This window comes from Myxine glutinosa, chromosome 4 (assembly GCF_964187855.1).
Source record: "Myxine glutinosa chromosome 4, kmMyxGlut1.1, whole genome shotgun sequence".
Lineage (NCBI taxonomy): Eukaryota > Metazoa > Chordata > Myxini > Myxiniformes > Myxinidae > Myxine > Myxine glutinosa.
This window is the reverse complement of record NC_136264.1, coordinates 205,046,139-205,066,735: the sequence shown is the minus strand read 5'-3', so window position 1 is coordinate 205,066,735 and position 20,597 is coordinate 205,046,139. Positions and strand designations below refer to the sequence as shown.

The following is a 20,597-nucleotide window of genomic DNA, read 5'->3' as shown; positions in this document are numbered from 1 at the left end:
GTTCTCTCATTCCTCAATGAAACGTATAGACAGCGAAATGTCATCATTGGGGATCATTTCCCTGATTTGGCTCCCTTTATTCAGGCTGCAAAACTAGTCATAAAAAAATCTGAGGAACTAAACCTAACAAAATCGCAGTTTCATCGACTAAAGAAAATCATAACAAAGGCAAAGAGTGAGTACTCAGTGTCAGACAAAATTTACTCATGAGTGATGAAGACGCTTAATCTTGCAACACTCAATATAAATGGTGGTGGGGCCAGTCACGTCCGCCAGATCCAAGTGAATAGTTTATTCAAACGGAAACAAGTTGATGTAATATTACTGCAAGAAACTCATATTATTGAGAAGGTTGAACATGACTGGTGCAGCATGTTCAAAGGTAAATGTTTCTTCAGTAATATGTCATCTGTATCTGCTGGAGTTGGGTTTTTGTTAAAACCAGGACTTGTACCTGAATCTTGCCTCTTTCAGGAGGTGATTCGGGGACGTTTTGCCTCCCTAGAATTGGTGATCAATAGCCTGAAGCTTATTATTTTTAATGTATATGCACCAAGTGAGAGTACTGACCGTAAAGCCTTCTTTACTGAAGTGATAAACCATTTAAATTTGTTTGACCCAAATCAGTGCATATGCATGGGGGGAGATTTCAATTGTACGCTAGAGCCCAAAATAGACAGAAATTCACCGGAACCACATCCCGAGTCCCATGGTGACCTCTCCCAGTTTCTTTCAGGTGGGGCTTTTTTGGATGTATGGCGATTGATGCACCCAAATGACCGGCAGTTTACATGGTGTCGATGCTCCAATGGCCAAGTATCCTTAGCGAGGCTTGACCGCTGGTACATCACCCCACGATTAAGGAATATTGTAACCTCCTCAACTATTACCCCTTCCATCTTCTCTGACCACCACATGGTCACGATGGGCCTATCTTTCCCTCAATTCAAACGGAGCAGCGCCTATTGGAAATTCAATACAAGTCTTTTGGATGATACCCTGTTTAAGGAAGCCTTTCGCATCCTATGGATAGCTATAGTTGGAAAAAAGCCCCTCTTTGCTTCCACTAACCTTTGGTGGGATAATATGAAAACTCATATACGACTGTTTTGTCAACAGTTTAATTCCCACATCACTCATGAAAGTCAAATCACATTGGCACGGTTGGAAACCGAAATTCTAAAACTGCAAAACAAAATGGCAGAGCAAGAAAATGAGACAAATTATAAATTGCTCCTTGAAAAAAGGACCCAACTCCGGGAACTATTACAGGAGAAGGCTGCAGGACTCCTAGTTAGACTGAGAGTAAAAAGCATTAAAGTATCGGATAGTCCTAGCAAAGCCTTCTTTCACTTAGAAGCTGAAACGAAGCCTCCCCGGCTTATTTTATCAGTTAAGGACCCCAGTGGGAATGAAATTACAAATTCTGATGGGGTAAAAATCACTATTAGAAAGTATTATTCTGAACTATTTGCTAAAAAAGATATATATGAGGATAAAATAAAATGTTTTACCTCCCATCTCCCAACCCTAACTGAGACAACGCCTGGAGCTGGATGTGCCTTTAAGCCTTGATGAGTTACAGCGTGCCCTGGTTGGAATGGAATCTGGAAAGGCTCTGGGAATTGATGGCCTGCCAGCTGAGTTTTACATGGAATTTTGGGACATTTTGGGCCCGGAACTATTCATTGTATTCCAAGAATCCTTGCGAAAAGGTGTAATGCCACTAAGTCTAAGGAGAGCAGTGGTGAGTCTTCTCCCAAAGTCAGGAGATCTCCGGTGGATGGAGAATTGGAGACCGGTTTTAATAATGTGCACTGACTATAAAATGTTTTCGAAAGCAATGGCAAATCGTTTGAAAAAAGTCATTGGTGATCTGGTTTTACCTGATCAGACATTCTGCATCCCCAGTCGTTTGATTTACGACAACATTTTTTTCATGCGGGATTTAATGTATGCTCGCCATGACCAAAATGATTTTGGAATATGTTTTCTAGACTTTGAAAAAGCCTTTGACAGCATTGACCATGTTTTCTTGTGCCATGTTCTTGAAGCATGTGGGTTTGGGGTAATTTTCAGGGCCTTTATAACTCTATTGTACACTGACATCTCCAGTGTAATTAAGGTGAACAATGAACTGGTTCCCCCCATAAAGGTTCAGAGGGGGGTACGGCAGGGTTGCCCAGTCTCAGGTTTGCTTTTTGCATTAGCAATGGAGCCATTACTTTGCACACTGAGAAAGAATATCTCTGGCCTGACCTGTTTTCCTGGAAGCCCACCAATGACTATATCGGCCTATGCAGATGATGTTTGCGTCATTATAAAAAACCACCAAGACATTGTTGCTCTTGTAAAGTCCTTAAGAACCTTTTTCATGGCTTCATCTCTGAAGGTTAATTGGACGAAAAGCAAAGCTCTTTGGGTGCCATACCTTAATAGTTGCCTACCTGTCTCAACACATCTGCCTGCTCTTCCAGAAAACTTAGAGTGGAAAGCAGATGGTGTTGATTACCTTGGTGTGTCCCTGGGCTCTACACAATTTGAGAAAAGGAATTGCGAAGGTGTGACTGGAGAAATAGACAGGAGGCTGAACCTGTGGAAAAGAACCCTACCGCACCTCTCATTTAAGGGCCGAGTCTTAGTGGCAAACAACTTGGTTGCTACAACATTGTGGCATCGCTTTATTTGCCTGCAACCACCAGAAGTGCTGCTGGACAGGATACAGGCCAAACTTGTGGATTTTTTTTGGGGAGGCCATCATTGGCTGTGGCCAAGCGTAATATGCCATACTTCATCTGAAGGTGGTCAGAGCCTTGTTCACGTGAGATCCCGTCTCATGGCTTTTCGCCTGTGCTCCATTCAACGCCTCCTATTTGGTGAAAACCTGCCAAACCATGCCTTGGCTTGCCATATTTTACAGCAGGCGGGTAGACTCGGCTATGGTCTCGAAGTATTCCTGACTCACCTTAAGTACGTGAATACATCAACGCTCCCCATATTTTACCAGAGCCTTCTCAGTGCCTGGGAAAGACTTTCCGTGAGCCGTAAAGCGGACACTTACTCCCCAGGGATGTTCGAGGTTGAACCCCTGTTCTTCAATCCTCTCTTCCCTGATGTTCTCAAGAGTCATCATTTGTCCCAACGCTTTATTGAGGCAGGCATAAACAAAGTATGGCACCTTCGGCCAAACTCCGGTGTCGGGTGGAGGAATGTGGAGGAAATTTCAACCATGACGGCGATTCGGTCAAAGAGAACAATTGGAACGATTTTGAGGAAAGTTGTTCAAAAACGTCATCAGCTACAGAAACTTTGGACTTGGAATACTTTTGGACACCCCAACGAGTCCCCTTTTCCGAAACTGATTTTTGACTGCTTTCCCAAGGAACTTCCACCTGTTAGCACAGGGACAAGTGAATTGCACGCTGAGAGCAGCAAGAGCCCATATAGGTGGTGGTTATCTCAAGTTCTTGGTATTCCTCCGCTAAATGGAGTAGCACGATGGAAGAGGCTACTCCCTGCCAGGCCCCCCAATGAACCTGTATGGGAATCAATGTATTGTAAGCTGATTAACAAAAGAACAGGTGATCTTCAGTGGCGCCTTGCCCACTGGATCATCCCATGCAATACATATGTATGGAATTTTGCCCCGATATCTGCATGTTGCCCCTTTTGTTCTGTAAATGAGGATGTTTTTCATTTTTTTATTGGTTGTGAAAGACTTTTTCCTTTATTTGAATGGTTAGACTTTGTCGTTCAAAATGAATTTCAGATTTACTTTTCGATCCTTTATTTTTGGGCTCAAAAAGAGACGGCAACACAACAAAGAATATGAACTGTTGTGCTTTTTTGTAGCTACAGCAAAGCTTGCTACTTACCTGTCCAGAAAGGAGAGGCGGAATGGTAAGCCCATTCATCAATGCAATGTCATGACGTTTTTCAATGCACTGTGTGCTGCAAGGCTAAAACATGAGTTTGGGTTTTCCAAGATCATGGGTGAAATTGATGGATTTGTGGAAAAATGGTGTTTGAAAAGTGTCTGTGAAGTCCGCCAAAACGAGTTGGTATTATTTTTCTCTTGATTGTTCATAATTTCTACACTTCGTAGTATTGCTGCAGAAGATTGCATTTGTTTTTGGTAAAATTTGAACTGATCAACGCATGTATCTGTATTGTTTCCTCGCTTCATCGTTTTCTCTTGTTTTTGGCTTTGTTGATTTTATACACTGTACATCCATGCACTTTCTATTTTTTGGAATAAAAGGACGTCAAAAGTCTCTCTCTCTCTCTCTCTCTCTATCTCTATCTCTATCTCTATCTCTATCTCTATCTCTATCTCTCTGTCTCTGTCTCCTCTCTTTCTCTTAACACTATGTATCCCCGACTTTGTGAAGGCGAGGGTATACCATTCAGGATGTGGGGAATATATATGTCGCTCCTAGGAGATCCATCAGCTGTGTCCGTGCTGCAGGCTTCTTGGAGAGAACTGTCCTGGGCAATGCAACAACAACAACAACTACTACTACTACGAGCATCACCGGAAGGGCAGAGACTATTGTAATTGGTCTGTGTGCCAGTCAGTGAAAGTGCGAGCAAGTCTGTAGGCAGATATACATCAACATATAGACCGGTCATTCTAAGATCTAATGTAATCGACATACCCCGACTAAACTATGCAGTTGAAAGCTCTTTGTAGTTATTTTTCGATAATAAAAATGGAACAGAGTTGCCTAATTTAACCACAACAAGTGAAGGATGCACAGATTATGAGCAGCATCTGTGACTACAGCAAATTGTGTTTCGAGATAACATTTGCCTTGTTTCTTTTATGTCTTGCAGTACGTCTCAGACCAAGGGCTCGACTAGCACACCTGGATGCCACCAGAGATATTTTGAGCTGGCTATTCCAGGCTGTGGTCTGAAGTACACTACAAGGCATAAGGGCTTGATTCGCCCGGCAGTGCGGTAATTTAGGCCATTTCAACAAATTAGACTAATTTAACTATAACAGTTTTATGGTAATTTTAACCTTAACTATAATTCAGAATCATTGGAATCTCCCGCGATGAAGCTATCTCTGAGGGCCTTTCACTCACTCACCGCAGGCAGGTAGGTGGTCTTTCTGTCTTCTACCGACTCCTCTCCGGCCTTGCTCCCCCAGCTCTCTCTGTGCTCTGTCCCCCAAATATTCCTACAGGTCGCACAAGATCTGCCAGCAAGCCTCTGATGGTTAAACTGCCAAAATCTCGACTCTCTGCTCACCTTCACTCCTTCATTCCTCTTTTCTCCCGCCTCTGGAACAAACTCCCACACTCCCTTCAATCCCACTCCTCCCTCCAGGTCTTTAAAACAGCTGTTCACCACCATCTCTTATCTTCCCCCATCCAAAACCTTGATCTTTTCTACCCCCGCTAATTCACCCCAGATCCACCTTGTTTGAAATTCCAACTTCTTTCCTGGAAGTCCTGGCAGTGTCCATATGTTTTATACCTCTCCCACCGCCCCCTTCCCATGCCCCCCCCCCCCAAAGCCCTCGCCCTCTCTCAGATCTCTCGATGTCTCCATGTCTCTCAGTCCCTGCTCTCAAATGTTGTGTTTGTGTCCTTCCCCCTCTCTCCCCATCTTGTCTACCGCTCCCGATGTTATATGTTTTATGTGTCGGTTTGTCTTTCTGTGTGATTAATGTTCGCTCTTTCACGAGCCTCGATCTTGTATACAAAAAAAAAAAATATATATATATATATATATATATATATATATATATATATATATATATATTCACCCTCGCCTGAGGAGAGGGTATTGCATTTGAGTCCGTTTGTATGTTTGTTTGTTTGTTTGTTTGTCCGCATAGAATAAATATGATTTTCTCTGCAACCGTTGGCCTGATTGACAGGAAATTTTCACCATAGATGCAACTCCACCTGTATAATTTTTTATTGATAATTATGATGTCATAGGTCACGTGGTTCGGCCGCCATCTTGGAAAAATCGAAGAACTTTGCACCTCTGTATCTCCAAAAGCGCTGAATAGAAAAAATTGAGACATGGCTCATTGTAAAGAACTCTCCATGGGGAATAAAATATGTTAATGATGATGTCATAGGTGCCTCCATTATGACGTCATAATTCGACAAGTACAAAACTTCATCCGATCAAGATGAAATTTCTTGAGCATGATCTAGGAATAAATTCGTTTCGAAAAAAAAATAATGATGCCGTCATTGGTCACGTGGTTCGGCCGCCATATTTGTTTTAACTCAAAAGCCTTAAAAAAACACTGAAAATACATCCGGGCGAGGGTTTGCAATCTCTGATGGCTCTTTCTTGTTTATACCTTTAATGTGCATTATCTTCAACTTCGGCAAACCCATTCCCAAGGGTGTGTTTGTCTGCACCTAGATTTGTTTTTTGTTTGTTTGTTTTGTATGCAACATCGAGGCTCATGCAAGAGCTAAAAGATATATCATAAAATATATAATGCAATCTATATCATTCACTCTAATGCTTTTGAAATATCATGCCACATGCACGTGACTTTGTGCAACAATGAAATAGGGTTATATATCTTACATGTAAACTATAATCTACGTACCCCGGTGAGACGTCGCATTGTGAATTACTCTGGGTTATTGAAATAGTGATCTCAGGCTCATGGATGAGCTTGCATGTAACTCACAAGCAGGACAAAAACATTCACAGACATAAGTGTACTTTTACAAGAAATACAAGGAGATGGCAAACATAATTATAAAAAACGCAAAATCTGAAGATGGGGGTTCCAGATGAGAACACTCACTGGCCAACCGGATTGACCGATGAATGTGGGCGATATTTTTGAGAAAAAGAGAAGGTTAGTTGAGAAATCTGAGACAGATGTGTGGAACACATGGACCCTGACTAATGGAGGGTTGAACCAATTAAACCCTTACGAATTCAATCCAAAGGAAACCGTGAATGCAATGGTGCTGAAATCACATAAACCTTTACTGGCGAAGGTAGAAAGAAGCAAAGGTAGATGTAAAAATAGAAAAAAGGAAATAAGCGGACAAAAAAGTTAATAAAGATGTAGGATAAAATAAGAAGAAGAAAAGGAGGAGGAGGAATAAGGAGAGGAGGGAAAATCTAAAAGAAGAAATAATAAAGGTCAGCAACGACAAATGTGTTTTGCAGCTTCTGCATATCATTAGCATAATGAGTAGATTAGCAATCCACATTTCAAAATTGACCTCCAAAGCCAAATCGCCATCCTCCATCATACAAACAACTTCCTTGGCACACCTGAACTCCTATCCACCTGCAAGGCCTTCATCCGCAGCTTGATGGAGTACTGCTGTCCCCTTTGGCCTAGTGCTCCTGCCTCACATCTTGCCCTGCTTGACGCAAGGTCTTCAAGATTTTTGGAATCTCCCATGATGAAGCTGAGTCAATGGGACTATTACTTTCCCATCGCAGACAGGTTGATGGTCTCTTCTTCTTCTTCTACCGCCTCCTCTCTGGTCTTGCACCCAATGCTCTTTCCTTGCTTTGTGTCACCCAGGTCTATGCAGGGGTAAGACGGTCCACCATCAACATCATACTGGTTAAGCTACTCATATCCAGGATCACTGTTCACCTCCATTCATCCGTTCCTCTTTTCTCCCACCTGTGGAATCAACTTCCACATCTTCTTCAATCTCAGTCGTCCCTTCAGGTATTCAAGTCACCATCTCAGATCGTCCCTAATCCAAAACCAAAATTATTTATTTATTTCCTTCCTTTAAAAAGTAAAAAGTGCATATTATCAACGAACGAAGGCACGACCCATCACTACCCCATAAATATAGACATAAAAATAACGCTCATCAACCTCGTGTCGGAGTTCCAGCATGATGGTTCGACCTATGAACTTCAAACACAACAACAAGACTTTTTATTCAAACTCGGAAAGCATTTCAAAGAAACTCAGCCATGATAATCTTCTTCTTCCAGAGAAACAGCGTGAACATTGGCAAACATACACGGGGGGGGGGGGGAGGGAGGGTGTGGGGGATGGGTGGGGAACTGAGAAAATGGGGGGGGGGGGGGAGAGCCGGCGAGGCAGGAGGCAGGGTGGTTTATTTAAAATGATGAGTTGACGTGATGCTGTTTTCGGTGTATCTAAGGGGTGAGTTAAGGCGATGCTGGTTTGGGAAGGGGTCTTAAGTAGACAAGGCCGTTTTTGTCTAGATTAAGCATGCACCATTGAGTCTTCTTCTTCTCTTCAGTTGTTTTACCATGTCCCTCCCAATCAGTGGCGTAGTTAGGGTTTGTGGCGCCCGGGGCCAAAGGTCAACCCTAGTGCCCCACAGGCACTGGCATAGTCAGGAATTTCTATGGGGGGTTGGGGGGGACATATGAACGTGTTCTGAGCTTCCCCAGTATCTCAACAGCACAGGTGAGCTCTCCTACTCTTTTCAAAGAACACCGTGGGATCTTTAACATCCGCCAACTAATGCCAGTGGTCGGGACACACAGGTTAACGTCCATCCAAGGGACGACACACATTGATGGATCATCCTGACTGTGAAACACAAAGATGACAGTTTATAGCTGGATCGGGATTCAAACCCAGGTGAGACAGCTTAGAGGCGACGTCTGCGTACGTCTAGGCCATCCTGCCAGCCCAACCCACTCATTGAGACCTCTTGTCCACACCATGTTTACCTTTTTGTCCAGAGTCCAGACCCTTTGAGCGCCAATGCTTTGACTTTTTTCCCACAGACGTCTGTCTTCACCATACATCATGGCATATATTGTGTGTACACATGGGCCAAGCTTAAGGAAACTCTACCCATGAAAGAGAGAAAATATTAAGAACTATCCTCAGATGGCCGCACACATTATAAAGAGGGTGAAATTATAGAAAAATGGGGATTACAATGCTGATTCCAATACTAACTGGATAGCAGCAGGAAGGTGAATGGAAGGTGAATGGAAGGTGCATGCCACTTACTGATGACAGGTGATTCTTCTTCTCCTTTGATCACGATCATCGCGGTTTTTGCAACCATAAGCAGCACACTATGGAATTTTATAAAAACTATAACAATGCTTTTTTCAACCCGGGAATGGACTAAAATAAAGTGGGAAAGGAGGAAAATCAAGTGGGAAGGTGGAATTTTTATAGGACATATGCACCTTGAAACAAGTATTTGTTTTGATGCAAACGGAATTTTCTGTGTTGTAGGAGAAGTAATATGGCCGTTGGAGTGCTTCCGGTGCATTCAGGACCACCTAGCCAATTAACGTAAGACACCCCATCCAGTTAGTGTCGAGATCAGTGGATTCCAATCCAAGACGTCGAAAGGAAAAGAGAGGGACAAAGAATTAGTAAAGACATATCACTACTACATAGCTGTCCAACAATTATAACGATGAGGCTATGAGGAGCGGCTGAAGGAGAAAAGGCTTTACACATTACAAAAGGGGCAATTCCGAGGGGATCTGATAGAGATGTTTAAAACGATGAAGGATGTGGACAAGAGATGTGCGGTGGAGAATGTGGACAAGAGATGTGCGGTGGAGAATGTGGACAAGAGATGTGCGGTGGAGAATGTGGACAAGAGATGTGCGGTGGAGAATGTGGACAAGAGATGTGCGGTGGAGAATGTGGACATGAGATGTGCGGTGGAGAATGTGGACAAGAGATGTGCGGTGGAGAATGTGGACAAGAGATGTGCGGTGGAGAATGTGGACAAGAGATGTGCGGTAGAGAATGTGGACAAGAGATGTGCGGTGGAGAATGTGGACAAGAGATGTGCGGTGGAGAATGTGGACAAGAGATGTGCGGTGGAGAATGTGGACAAGAGATGTGCGGTGGAGAATGTGGACAAGAGATGTGCGATGGAGAATGTGGACAAGAGATGTGCGGTAGAGAATGTGGACAAGAGATGTGCGGTGGAGAATGTGGACAAGAGATGTGCGGTGGAGAATGTGGACAAGAGATGTGCGGTGGAGAATGTGGACAAGAGATGTGCGGTGGAGAATGTGGACAGGAGATGTGCGGTGGAGAATGTGGACAAGAGATGTGCGGTGGAGAATGTGGACAAGAGATGTGCGGTGGAGAATGTGGACAGGAGATGTGCGGTAGAGAATGTGGACAAGAGATGTGCGGTGGAGAATGTGGACAAGAGATGTGCGGTGGAGAATGTGGACAAGAGATGTGCGGTGGAGAATGTGGACAAGAGATGTGCGGTGGAGAATGTGGACAAGAGATGTGCGGTGGAGAATGTGGACAAGAGATGTGCGATGGAGAATGTGGACAAGAGATGTGCGGTAGAGAATGTGGACAAGAGATGTGCGGTGGAGAATGTGGACAAGAGATGTGCGGTGGAGAATGTGGACAAGAGATGTGCGGTGGAGAATGTGGACAAGAGATGTGCGGTGGAGAATGTGGACAGGAGATGTGCGGTGGAGAATGTGGACAAGAGATGTGCGGTGGAGAATGTGGACAAGAGATGTGCGGTGGAGAATGTGGACAGGAGATGTGCGGTGGAGAATGTGGACAAGAGATGTGCGGTGGAGAATGTGGACAAGAGATGTGCGGTGGAGAATGTGGACAAGAGATGTGCGGTGGAGAATGTGGACAAGAGATGTGCGGTGGAGATTGGCAGTGGCAGGACTAGGGGCCACTGCCTGAGAGTAAAGAAGAGGATGGCTAAGAAGGTATTAAGGGAGAAATCCTATTGAAGGAGAATAGTTAATGCATGGAATGGTCTCTCTGGATAGTGTAGTGTCAGCAGCATGAGTAGATGAGTTTCAACTGGATTTAATTAGGTACTGAGAAACCAAAAAAAACAACAAAAGTTGAATGTGCTGTTGATGTTTGTTTATTCCTCTCCATACAACCTCCATCATGCCTAAAAACGAACGTTCCTTTGCCTGCCCGACCATTCTCTGCAGTTCCTCACCCCCCCCCCCTCACCCCCGCTCCCCTTCCTCAAGGGATATTGAGTAAACCAACTGATTGTTTTTTAAATATAGAGGATGTGGATGTAGAACATGCATGATGGGCCATATTGCCCTCCTGTGTCCAAATTCCTTGTATATCCTTGTATATTTTCACCTCTTTCAACTTCTTCTTTTCCACTCCCTCCCTGTCCTTCAACCCCTTATCCAACACCTGCCTCCAACCTACCTTTCCACCCACAACCTTCTTTCAATTTCCACTCCACCAGGCAGTGCAGGAACGCGTGTCACATTCAATGAGGATGGTGACGCACCCGGTCGCTACAACATTTACCAGTACCAGCTGTCCAACGGCAGCGGTTCAGGTTACCATGTCATTGGCCAGTGGGTCGAACACCTGCAACTCAATGTAAGGGCAGGTTTGGGTGTTTATTAATTATATTTTTAATGACCACAAGGCAGAGACACCAGTTGTTCCTTTTGACTCACATGACCTGAAACAAATGAAATTTGCAACTACGTTATGAAACAATGGTATCAATAGCATCAATTTGAAGAAAATAAACACAAGATTTCTTTAGATTCTTTAAATTTTTAACAGTATCTTTCATGATATCCAACAACTTCCAAATTATTTCGGCCAAGGCAGTGCGTGAAGTCCATGATTGTGACACTTGAGTGTTTCGGAGAACATTCACCAAGACTTTTCCAGCTAATCCTAGCCCTAACAGCACCTGGAGGTAAAGAGTGAGATTAAAGAGAATGTGGAAGTTGGTTCCACAGCTGACAAAACAGAGGAACAAATAAGTGGAATTGAACAAAGATTATGGATTTTGGGAGTTTTTACTAGAAATGTGTAGATGATCGACCACGTGTGACTTGCAGAAACCTGGGCAGGGCAAAGGACGGAGAGAGCAGAGGGTGCAAGACCACAACAGAGGCGGAGGATGACGGAGGGACCACAAACCTGTCTGCGATGATGGTGAAGGCCTTAGTTTCCATGGCGTCAAGTTGAGCAAGGTGTGAGGCAGGGGTGCCATTCCAGAGGGGAGAGCACTATTCCATCAAGCTGCAGATGAAGGCTTTGTAGGTGGATAAGTGTTCATGTGTGCCAAGGAAGGACTTTGTTCGATGGAGGATGCCAATTTTTGGAGGCCAACTTTGAAATGTGGTTTGCTCAAGAAAGTTCATGGCTGACAGAGAAACCTCAGAGTTTGAATGACTGAACTTCGTTGAGAGCATTGTTAAGAAAGTGGATGGGAGGATTTGCCAGAGGGTCCTTTTGGAGAGAAATTGCGAGAGTGTGAGATTTGTCAGGATTCCAAGACATATTCCAAGTGTATCACCAGTTTCTGATTCCATCAAGGTCTAAGAGGGAAGAGTCTGCAGCCTGCCTGTCTGAAGAATGAGGGATGTCATGGCAGAGGGGGAGTCATCAGCAAATAGATAAAGGGGATTTTCCAGAGAGTCAGAGACATCATTAATGAAGATTACGAATATGATGGGGGCAAGAACACGGTCTTGGGGTACTCGATTCACGTGTGATTATTTTTTTTATTTTGTATTTATTTTTTATCGTTTCACATTTGGAGTCGCATGGTTACTGGTCTCGTATTTCTGTAACGATATGTGCAGATTGTTGTATGTTAGTTAGTGGGGCGGCTTAGCCCAAATATTCAAAAGAATTGTGCATTTTGTGATACAAGCACCAAATTTGGCACAAATGTACATTAATATGTTGCGAACATTTTCAGATATTGGGCCACTTGAAATTCCGTAATTTTTTTTTTCAAATTTTTTCAAATTTCGTAATTTCAAATTTTGTCGGGTGACACCATCACAATTTCGGTCTTCGAGGCCGGCCGATAGGCAAAGTGTGACCGGAAGGGACGAGGTTCTCCTGACCACGTGGCCCTCGATCTGGGAAGCGAGAGGCGTTCCATTAGTGGACGCGCCCCTCACGCCCGACTTTTGGGCGGCCCCGGCAGGCCGTTTGTTTTGACGTTCCGTGACAGGCCCCGCACCCCCACCTCCGGGCCGACCGGAAGCTTGTGCTGAGTACATCATACCTGAACAACTCAGTGAGGCAGAACACAGCAGTGCACACCAGGGTGACCCCTTCAGTGCATAAACCAATTAACCTGTCCACTGCAGGGCATATAGAAATGAAGTTATTTTCTGCATATAATAATAATATAAGTTCAGTTCTATATAACAATTTCTGTTATCACCACTACCACTACAACTACCACTACTACAAGCTTTGTCTGGAATTTTGTGGACTAACAGACAAACAGACATACAGACAAGCTGGGATCAAAACATTACCTCCTTCCACCATTGAGTGTAGAGGTAAACATCATGGAAATTATATCATGCCCTAGATTTAATTCATGCTTACCCGTGTATTTGCTTCACTGGTTCACAAGGTCTTTTGCATACATGTAATTCAGACTCTCGTCTTCATTGCTGACCACACAATATTCGCAACATATTAATGTACATTTGTGCCAAATTTGGTGCTTGTATCACAAAATGCACAATTCTTTTGAATATTTGGGCTAAGCCGCCCCACTATATCGGCCGGCCTCGAAGACCGAAATTGTGACGGTGTCACCCGAAAAATTTGAAATTACGAAATTTGAAAAAATTTGAAAAAAAAAGTTACGGAATTTCAAGTGGCCCAATATCTGAAAATGTTCGCAACATATTAATGTACATTTGTGCCAAATTTGGTGCTTGTATCACAAAATGCACAACAGGTTTGCTATGCTGCTACACTAAGTGGAAATAAGGGGGAAGATGCCAGATATTTTAACATTTTCATTTTAACAGCTTTCTTTTTTTACAAGAATTAAAAAAAACATTTTTAAAATAAAAACAATTACAAAAAGGAGAAATCACTTTTGGGGTATCTTTGATATAACAGCCTCGAAAGTGAAACTTACAAGAAACATTCCCAGAATCTCCCTATTTTTTTTGGAAATCAAGATATGGCGAAATATTGTCATTATGAAAACAAATGAAATTGAACAAAATTTCTCATTAAAATGAGATTACATTTTCTGCTGGGAGACCATGTCCAACAATACATCTAACAATATGTCCAACAATACATCCAACAACATGTCCAACATAACATCCAACAATATGTCAAACAATACATCCAACAACATGTCCAACAATACATCCAACAACATGTCAAACAATACATCCAACAACATGTCCAACAATACATCCAACAACATGTCAAACAATACATCCAACAACATGTCCAACAAAACATCCAACAACATGTCAAACAATACATCCAACAACATGTCCAACAATACATCCAACAATATGTCCAACAATACATCCAACAACATGTCCAACAATACATCCAACAACATGTCAAACAATACATCCAACAACATGTCCAACAATACATCCAACAATATGTCCAACAATACATCCAACAATATGTCAAACAATACATCCAACAACATGTCCAACAATACATCCAACAATATGTCAAACAATACATCCAACAACATGTCCAACAATACATCCAACAATATGTCCAACAATACATCCAACAATATGTCCAACAATATATCCAACAACATGTCAAACAATACATCCAACAACATGTCCAACAATACATCCAATAATATGTCCAACAATACATCCAACAATATGTCCAACAATGCATCCAACAATACATCCAACAACATGTCCAATATAACATCCAACAATATGTCCAACAATACATCCAACAATATGTCCAACAATACATCCAACAACATGTCAAACAATACATCCCACAACATGTCCAACAATACATCCAACAATATGTCCAACAATATGTCCGACAATAGGTCCAACAATATGTCCAACAATATGTCCAATAATATGTCCAACAATACATCCAACAATATGTCCAACAATACATCAGACAATATGTACAACAATACATCCAACAATATGTCCAGCAATATGTCCAACAATATGTCCAACAATACCTCAAAAAGCATCTCCACTGATACCTCCACCAATCTCCCCACCAATCTCTCCACCAATCTCTCCACCAATCTCCCCATCAATCTCCCCACCAATCTCTCCACCAATCTCTCCACCAATCTCTCCACCAATCTTCCCCTCAATCTCCCCATCAATCTCTCCACGAATCTCCCCACCAATCTCCCCACCAATCTCTCCACGAATCTCCACACCAATCTCTCCACGAATCTCCCCATCAATCTCCCCACAAATCTCTCCACGAATCTCTCCATGAATCTCCCAACCAATCTCCCCACCAATCTCTCCACGAATCTCCACACCAATCTCTCCACGAATCTCCCCATCAATCTTTCCATGAATCTCCCCACCAAACTCCCCATTAATCTCCGCATCAATCTCTTCACGAATCTCCCCACCCATCTCTTCACCAATTTATCCACCAATCTCCCCACCAATCTCCCCATCAATCTCTCCACGAATCCCCCCACCAATCTCTCCACCAATCTCACCACGAATTTCCCCACCAATCTCCCCATCAATCTCCCCACAAATCTCCCCATCAATCTCCCCACCATTCTCCCCAGCAATCTCCCCATAAATCTCCCCATAAATCTCCCCATCAATCTCCCCATCAATCTCCCCATAAATCTCCACACCAATCTCCCCATCAATCTCCCCATAAATCTCCCCATCAATCTCCTCATCAATCTCCCCATAAATCTCCACACCAATCTCCCCATAAATCTCTGCACCAATCTCCCCATCAATCTCCCCATCAATCTCCACACCAATCTCTCCATCAATCTCCCCATCAATCTCCCCATCAATCTCCCCACAAATCTCCCCATCAATCTCCCCACCATTCTCCCCATCAATCTCCCCATCAATCTCCCCATAAATCTCCCCATAAATCTCCCCATCAATCTCCCCACCAATCTCTTCACCAATCTCCCCATCAATCTCCCCACCAATCTCTCCACAAATCTCTCCATGAATCTCCCCACCAATCTCCCCACCAATCTCTCCACGAATCTCCACACCAATCTCCCCATCAATCTCCCCATCAATCTCCACACCAATCTCCCCATCAATCTCCCCACCATTCTCCCCATCAATCTCCACACCAATCTCCCCATCAATCTCCACACCATTCTCCCCATCAATCTCCCCATCAATCTCCCCATCAATGTCCCCATCAATCTCCCCACCAATCTCTCCACCAATCTCCCCATCAACCTCCCCATCAATCTCCACACCAATCTCCCCATCAATCTCCCCACCATTCTCCCCACCATTCTCCCCACGAATCTCCCCATCAATCTCCCCACCATTCTCCCCATCAATCTCCACACCATTCTCCCCATCAATCTCCCCATCAATCTCCCCATCAATCTCCCCATCAATCTCCCCATCAATCTCCCCACCAATCTCCCCACCAATCTCCCCACCAATCTCCCCACTAATCTCCCCACCATTCTCCCCACCAATCTCTCCACCAATCTCTCCACCAATCTCCCCACCAATCTCCCCACCAATCTCCCCATCAATCTCCCCACCAATCTCCCCACCAATCTCCCCATCAATCTCCCCACCAATCTCTCCACGAATCTTCCCACCAATCTCTCCATCAATCTCCCCATCAATCTCCCCATCAATCTCCCCATCAATCTCCCCATCAATCTCCCCACAAATCTCCCCATCAATCTCCCCACCATTCTCCCCAGCAATCTCCCCATCAATCTCCCCATCAATCTCCCCATCAATCTCCCCATCAATCTCCCCATAAATCTCCCCATCAATCTCCCCACCAATCTCCCCATCAATCTCCCCACCAATCTCTCCATGAATCTCCCCACCAATCTCCCCACCAATCTCTCCACGAATCTCCACACCAATCTCCCCATCAATCTCCCAATCAATCTCCACACCAATCTCCCCATCAATCTCCCCACCATTCTCCCCATCAATCTCCCCACCATTCTCCCCATCAATCGCCCCATAAATCTCCCCATAAATGTCCCCATAAATCTCCCCATCAATCTCCCCACCAATCTCCCCACCAATCTCTTCACCAATCTCCCCATCAATCTCCCCACCAATCTCTCCACAAATCTCTCCATGAATCTCCCCACCAATCTCTTCACCAATCTCCCCATCAATCTCCCCACCAATCTCTCCACAAATCTCTCCACAAATCTCTCCATGAATCTCCCCACCATTCTCCCCACCAATCTCCCCACCAATCTCTCCACGAATCTCCACACCAATCTCCCCATCAATCTCCACACCAATCTCCCCATCAATCTCCCCACCATTCTCCCCATCAATCTCCCCATAAATGTCCCCATAAATCTCCCCACCAATCTCCCCACCAATCTCTTCACCAATCTCCCCATCAATCTCCCCACCAATCTCCCCACCAATCTCCACACCAATCTCCCCATCAATCTCTCCACCATTCTCCCCATCAATCTCCACACCAATCTCCCCATCAATCTTCCCACCAATCTCCCCATCAATCTCCCCACAAATCTCCCCACAAATCTCCCCATCAATCTCCCCACCATTCTCCCCATCAATCTCCCCACAAATCTCCCCATCAATCTCCCCACCATTCTCCCCATCAATCTCCCCACCAATCTCCCCACCAATCTCCCCACCAATCTCCCCATCAATCTCCCCATCAATCTCCCCATCAATCTCCCCACCAATCTCTCCATAAATCGCCCCATCAACCTCGCTACCAATCTCCCCACCAATCTCCCCACCAATCTCCCCACCAATCTCCCCACCAATCTCCCCATCAATCTCCCCCCATAATCTCCCCACCAATCTCCCCACCAATCTCCCCATCAATCTCCCCATCAATCTCCCCATCAATCTCCCCATCAATCTCCCCACCAATCTCTCCATAAATCGCCCCATCAACCTCGCTACCAATCTCCCCACCAATCTCCCCACCAATCTCCCCACCAATCTCCCCATCAATCTCCCCACCAATCTCCCCACCAATCTCCCCACCATTCTCCCCACCAATCTCCCCATCAATCTCCCCACCATTCTCCCCACCAATCTCCCCACCAATCTCCCCATCAATCTACCCATCAATCTCCCCACAAATCTCCCCACCAATCTCCCCACCAATCTCTCCACGAATCTCCCCACCAATCTCCCCACCAATCTCCCCACCAATCTCCCCACCAATCTCCCCACCAATCTCCCCACCAATCTCCCCATCAATCTCCCCACCAATACTTCTACCTTATTTGCCATGAGGTTTTGGCGAGCCGTTCGTTTAGCTGCAGAAATGTTGCAAAATCTCTCTAAAAAGCGTCTCACCAATGTAAAGGATAAGCAGGAAATGCGACGGGTAACGACCTTCTTGAAAAGGGTAAGCTTGTTCAACATTTGGTAATGAATATCTCTTTGACATTACATTGTTATTGGGTAGAAACCCCATTGCTCCACTGCTGACCCCATCTCGTAAGAGTGCATTCGTCATGGCTCACTCCCCACTGAAGATTTCCCAGGAAAGTTTCTTCCCAGCATTCTCACACCGATTGAATTCGTCCTGGCGGTTTGCCACAGGTACACTCACTTTTACAACAGTTAGTGGCATAAAAGTTATAACCGTTGAGGTGGGTGCTGAGTTGGTCCTCAATTCGTCTTGTCATCCCATTGGCTGAATGCTCCAATACCATTGGTCACTTTGGAGTTCATGTTGATACTTGGTGTTGTCAGGATTTGTTGAATATTTTTTCTTCTTTTCATCGACGTTACCTTATTTCAGGTACCAGTGTAGCTGCCAATCCGGCAAGACTCAGGCATGTGCTATTGGGTGAGGTGACACCTTGTCTCACCTTTTTACTTGCAAAATCGAAGATTTTTCAAGTAAATTGGTTGGTATTGTGCGTTCGTTATTCTGTTTGTCTGTCAATCGCCGACAGGTCACAATTTTCATCCGATCTTCACGAAACTTCACCAAACGCTAGAGTTGGTCATGAGGAAGAAGCCTATTGATTTCGAGGTAAAAGGTCATCTTCGGGTCAAATTCCAAAAATTCAATTTTTCATCCGATTGACTTGAAAATTGAACGGCCTTTGCATATTGAGTCACTAAATTGGGAAACTATATTTGAGGTCAAAAGGTCAAAGGTCAACTCAGGGTCGAACTTATAAATAAGCAATTCTTATCCGATTGAACCGAGCTTTTTGTTTTTCTTTTTTTTTGTATTCAAGATCGAGGCTCATGTAAGTGCTAACATCAATTACAAGAAAAAAGAAAACCGGACACACAAAACATACAATAAAGGGAGCGGGAGACAAGATTTGGAGAGAGAGGGAAGCACACAATCACAACAGCAGAGAACGGGGACATCGGGAGATCTGTGGGAGGGAGAGAGCTTGGGGGAGAGGAAGCATGAGAAGGGGGGGGGGGGGGGGGGAAGAGGTATAAAGCACATGGACACTGCTATGACTTCCAGGAAAGAAGTTGGAATTTCAAAAAAGTGGATCTGGGGTGAATTAATGGGGGTAGAAGCGATCAAGGTTTCAGATGGGGGAAGATAAGAGATGGTGGTGAACAGCTGTCTTAAAGACCTGGAGGGAGGAGTGGGATTGAAGAGAGTGAGGGAGTTTGTTCCAGAGGTGGGAGAAAAGAGGAATGAAAGAGTGAAGGTGAGCAGAGAGTCTTGATTTTGGCAGTTTCACCAGAAGATGGTTGCTGGCAGATCTTGTGCGACCTGTATGAATATTTGGGGGACAGAGCACAGATAGAGCTGGGGGAGCTAGCCCAGATAGGAGTCGGTAGAAGACAGAAAGACCACCTACCTGCCTGTGGTCAGTGAGTGAAAGGCCCTTGGAGTTAGCTTCATCACGGGAGATTCCAATGTTTCTGAAAGCTTTAGTTTCAACAACGAGAAGCCGAGCCAGGTGTGAGGCAGGAGCACCAGCCCAAAGGGGAGAGCAGTATTCCATTGAGCTGCGGATGAAAGCCTTGTATGTGGTGAGGAGCTCAGGTGTGTCAAGGAAGGACTTCACACGACGGAGGATACGCAGTCGGTGACTGGCTTTGGAGGCCAGCTGGGAAATGTGGTTTTTGAGGAATGGAGCAGCAGAGAGTGGAGTCATCAGCAAAGATATAGAGAGGATTTTCTAGAGAGCCGGAGAGATCATTGATGAAGCCCAGAAAAAGCACAAGGCCCAGAACACTGCCTTGGGGAACTCCAGCCAGAACAGAAAGGGAAGATGAGAGAAATGCAGTCAGTGCCACAAGTTGACTACGACCAGAGATGAAGTCCGCAAGCCATGAGTGGAGATTTCCATGGATACCACAGGAGAAGAGTTTGGTGAGCAGAGCGGGGTGCCAGACCGTATCGAAGGCATGTGATATGTCAAGGGAGACAGCTCTGATTTCCTGTTTGGCATTGAGGACCTCCATCCATTTTTGAGACAGCAGAAGCAACATGTCCAGAGTAGAGTGACCTGGTCTGAATCCAAATTGATGATCAGAGATCAAGCCATTGGAGAAGAGGAAGGATTTGATATCCGAAGCAATGATGGATTCCATGACTTTGCTGATAATTGGGAGCAGGCTGATTGGTCTGTAGTTGCAAGGATCTGTTTTTGCACCTTTTTGTGTAAGGCGGTAATGTTTGCTGATTTCCAAGA

At 44.5% G+C, this 20,597-nt stretch overlaps 1 protein-coding gene across 1 annotated transcript in view; it reads left to right on the top strand.

Annotated features, from left to right (window-relative positions):
• LOC137425664 (metabotropic glutamate receptor 8) overlaps positions 1-20,597 on the top strand; it is a 574,551-nt gene that overhangs the window by 502,131 nt on the left and 51,823 nt on the right. The window contains exon 8 of the mRNA XM_078776933.1: positions 11,196-11,335. Within this exon, the coding sequence (XP_078633059.1) occupies positions 11,196-11,335 (140 nt within the window). The remainder of the gene's footprint in view (positions 1-11,195; positions 11,336-20,597) is intronic.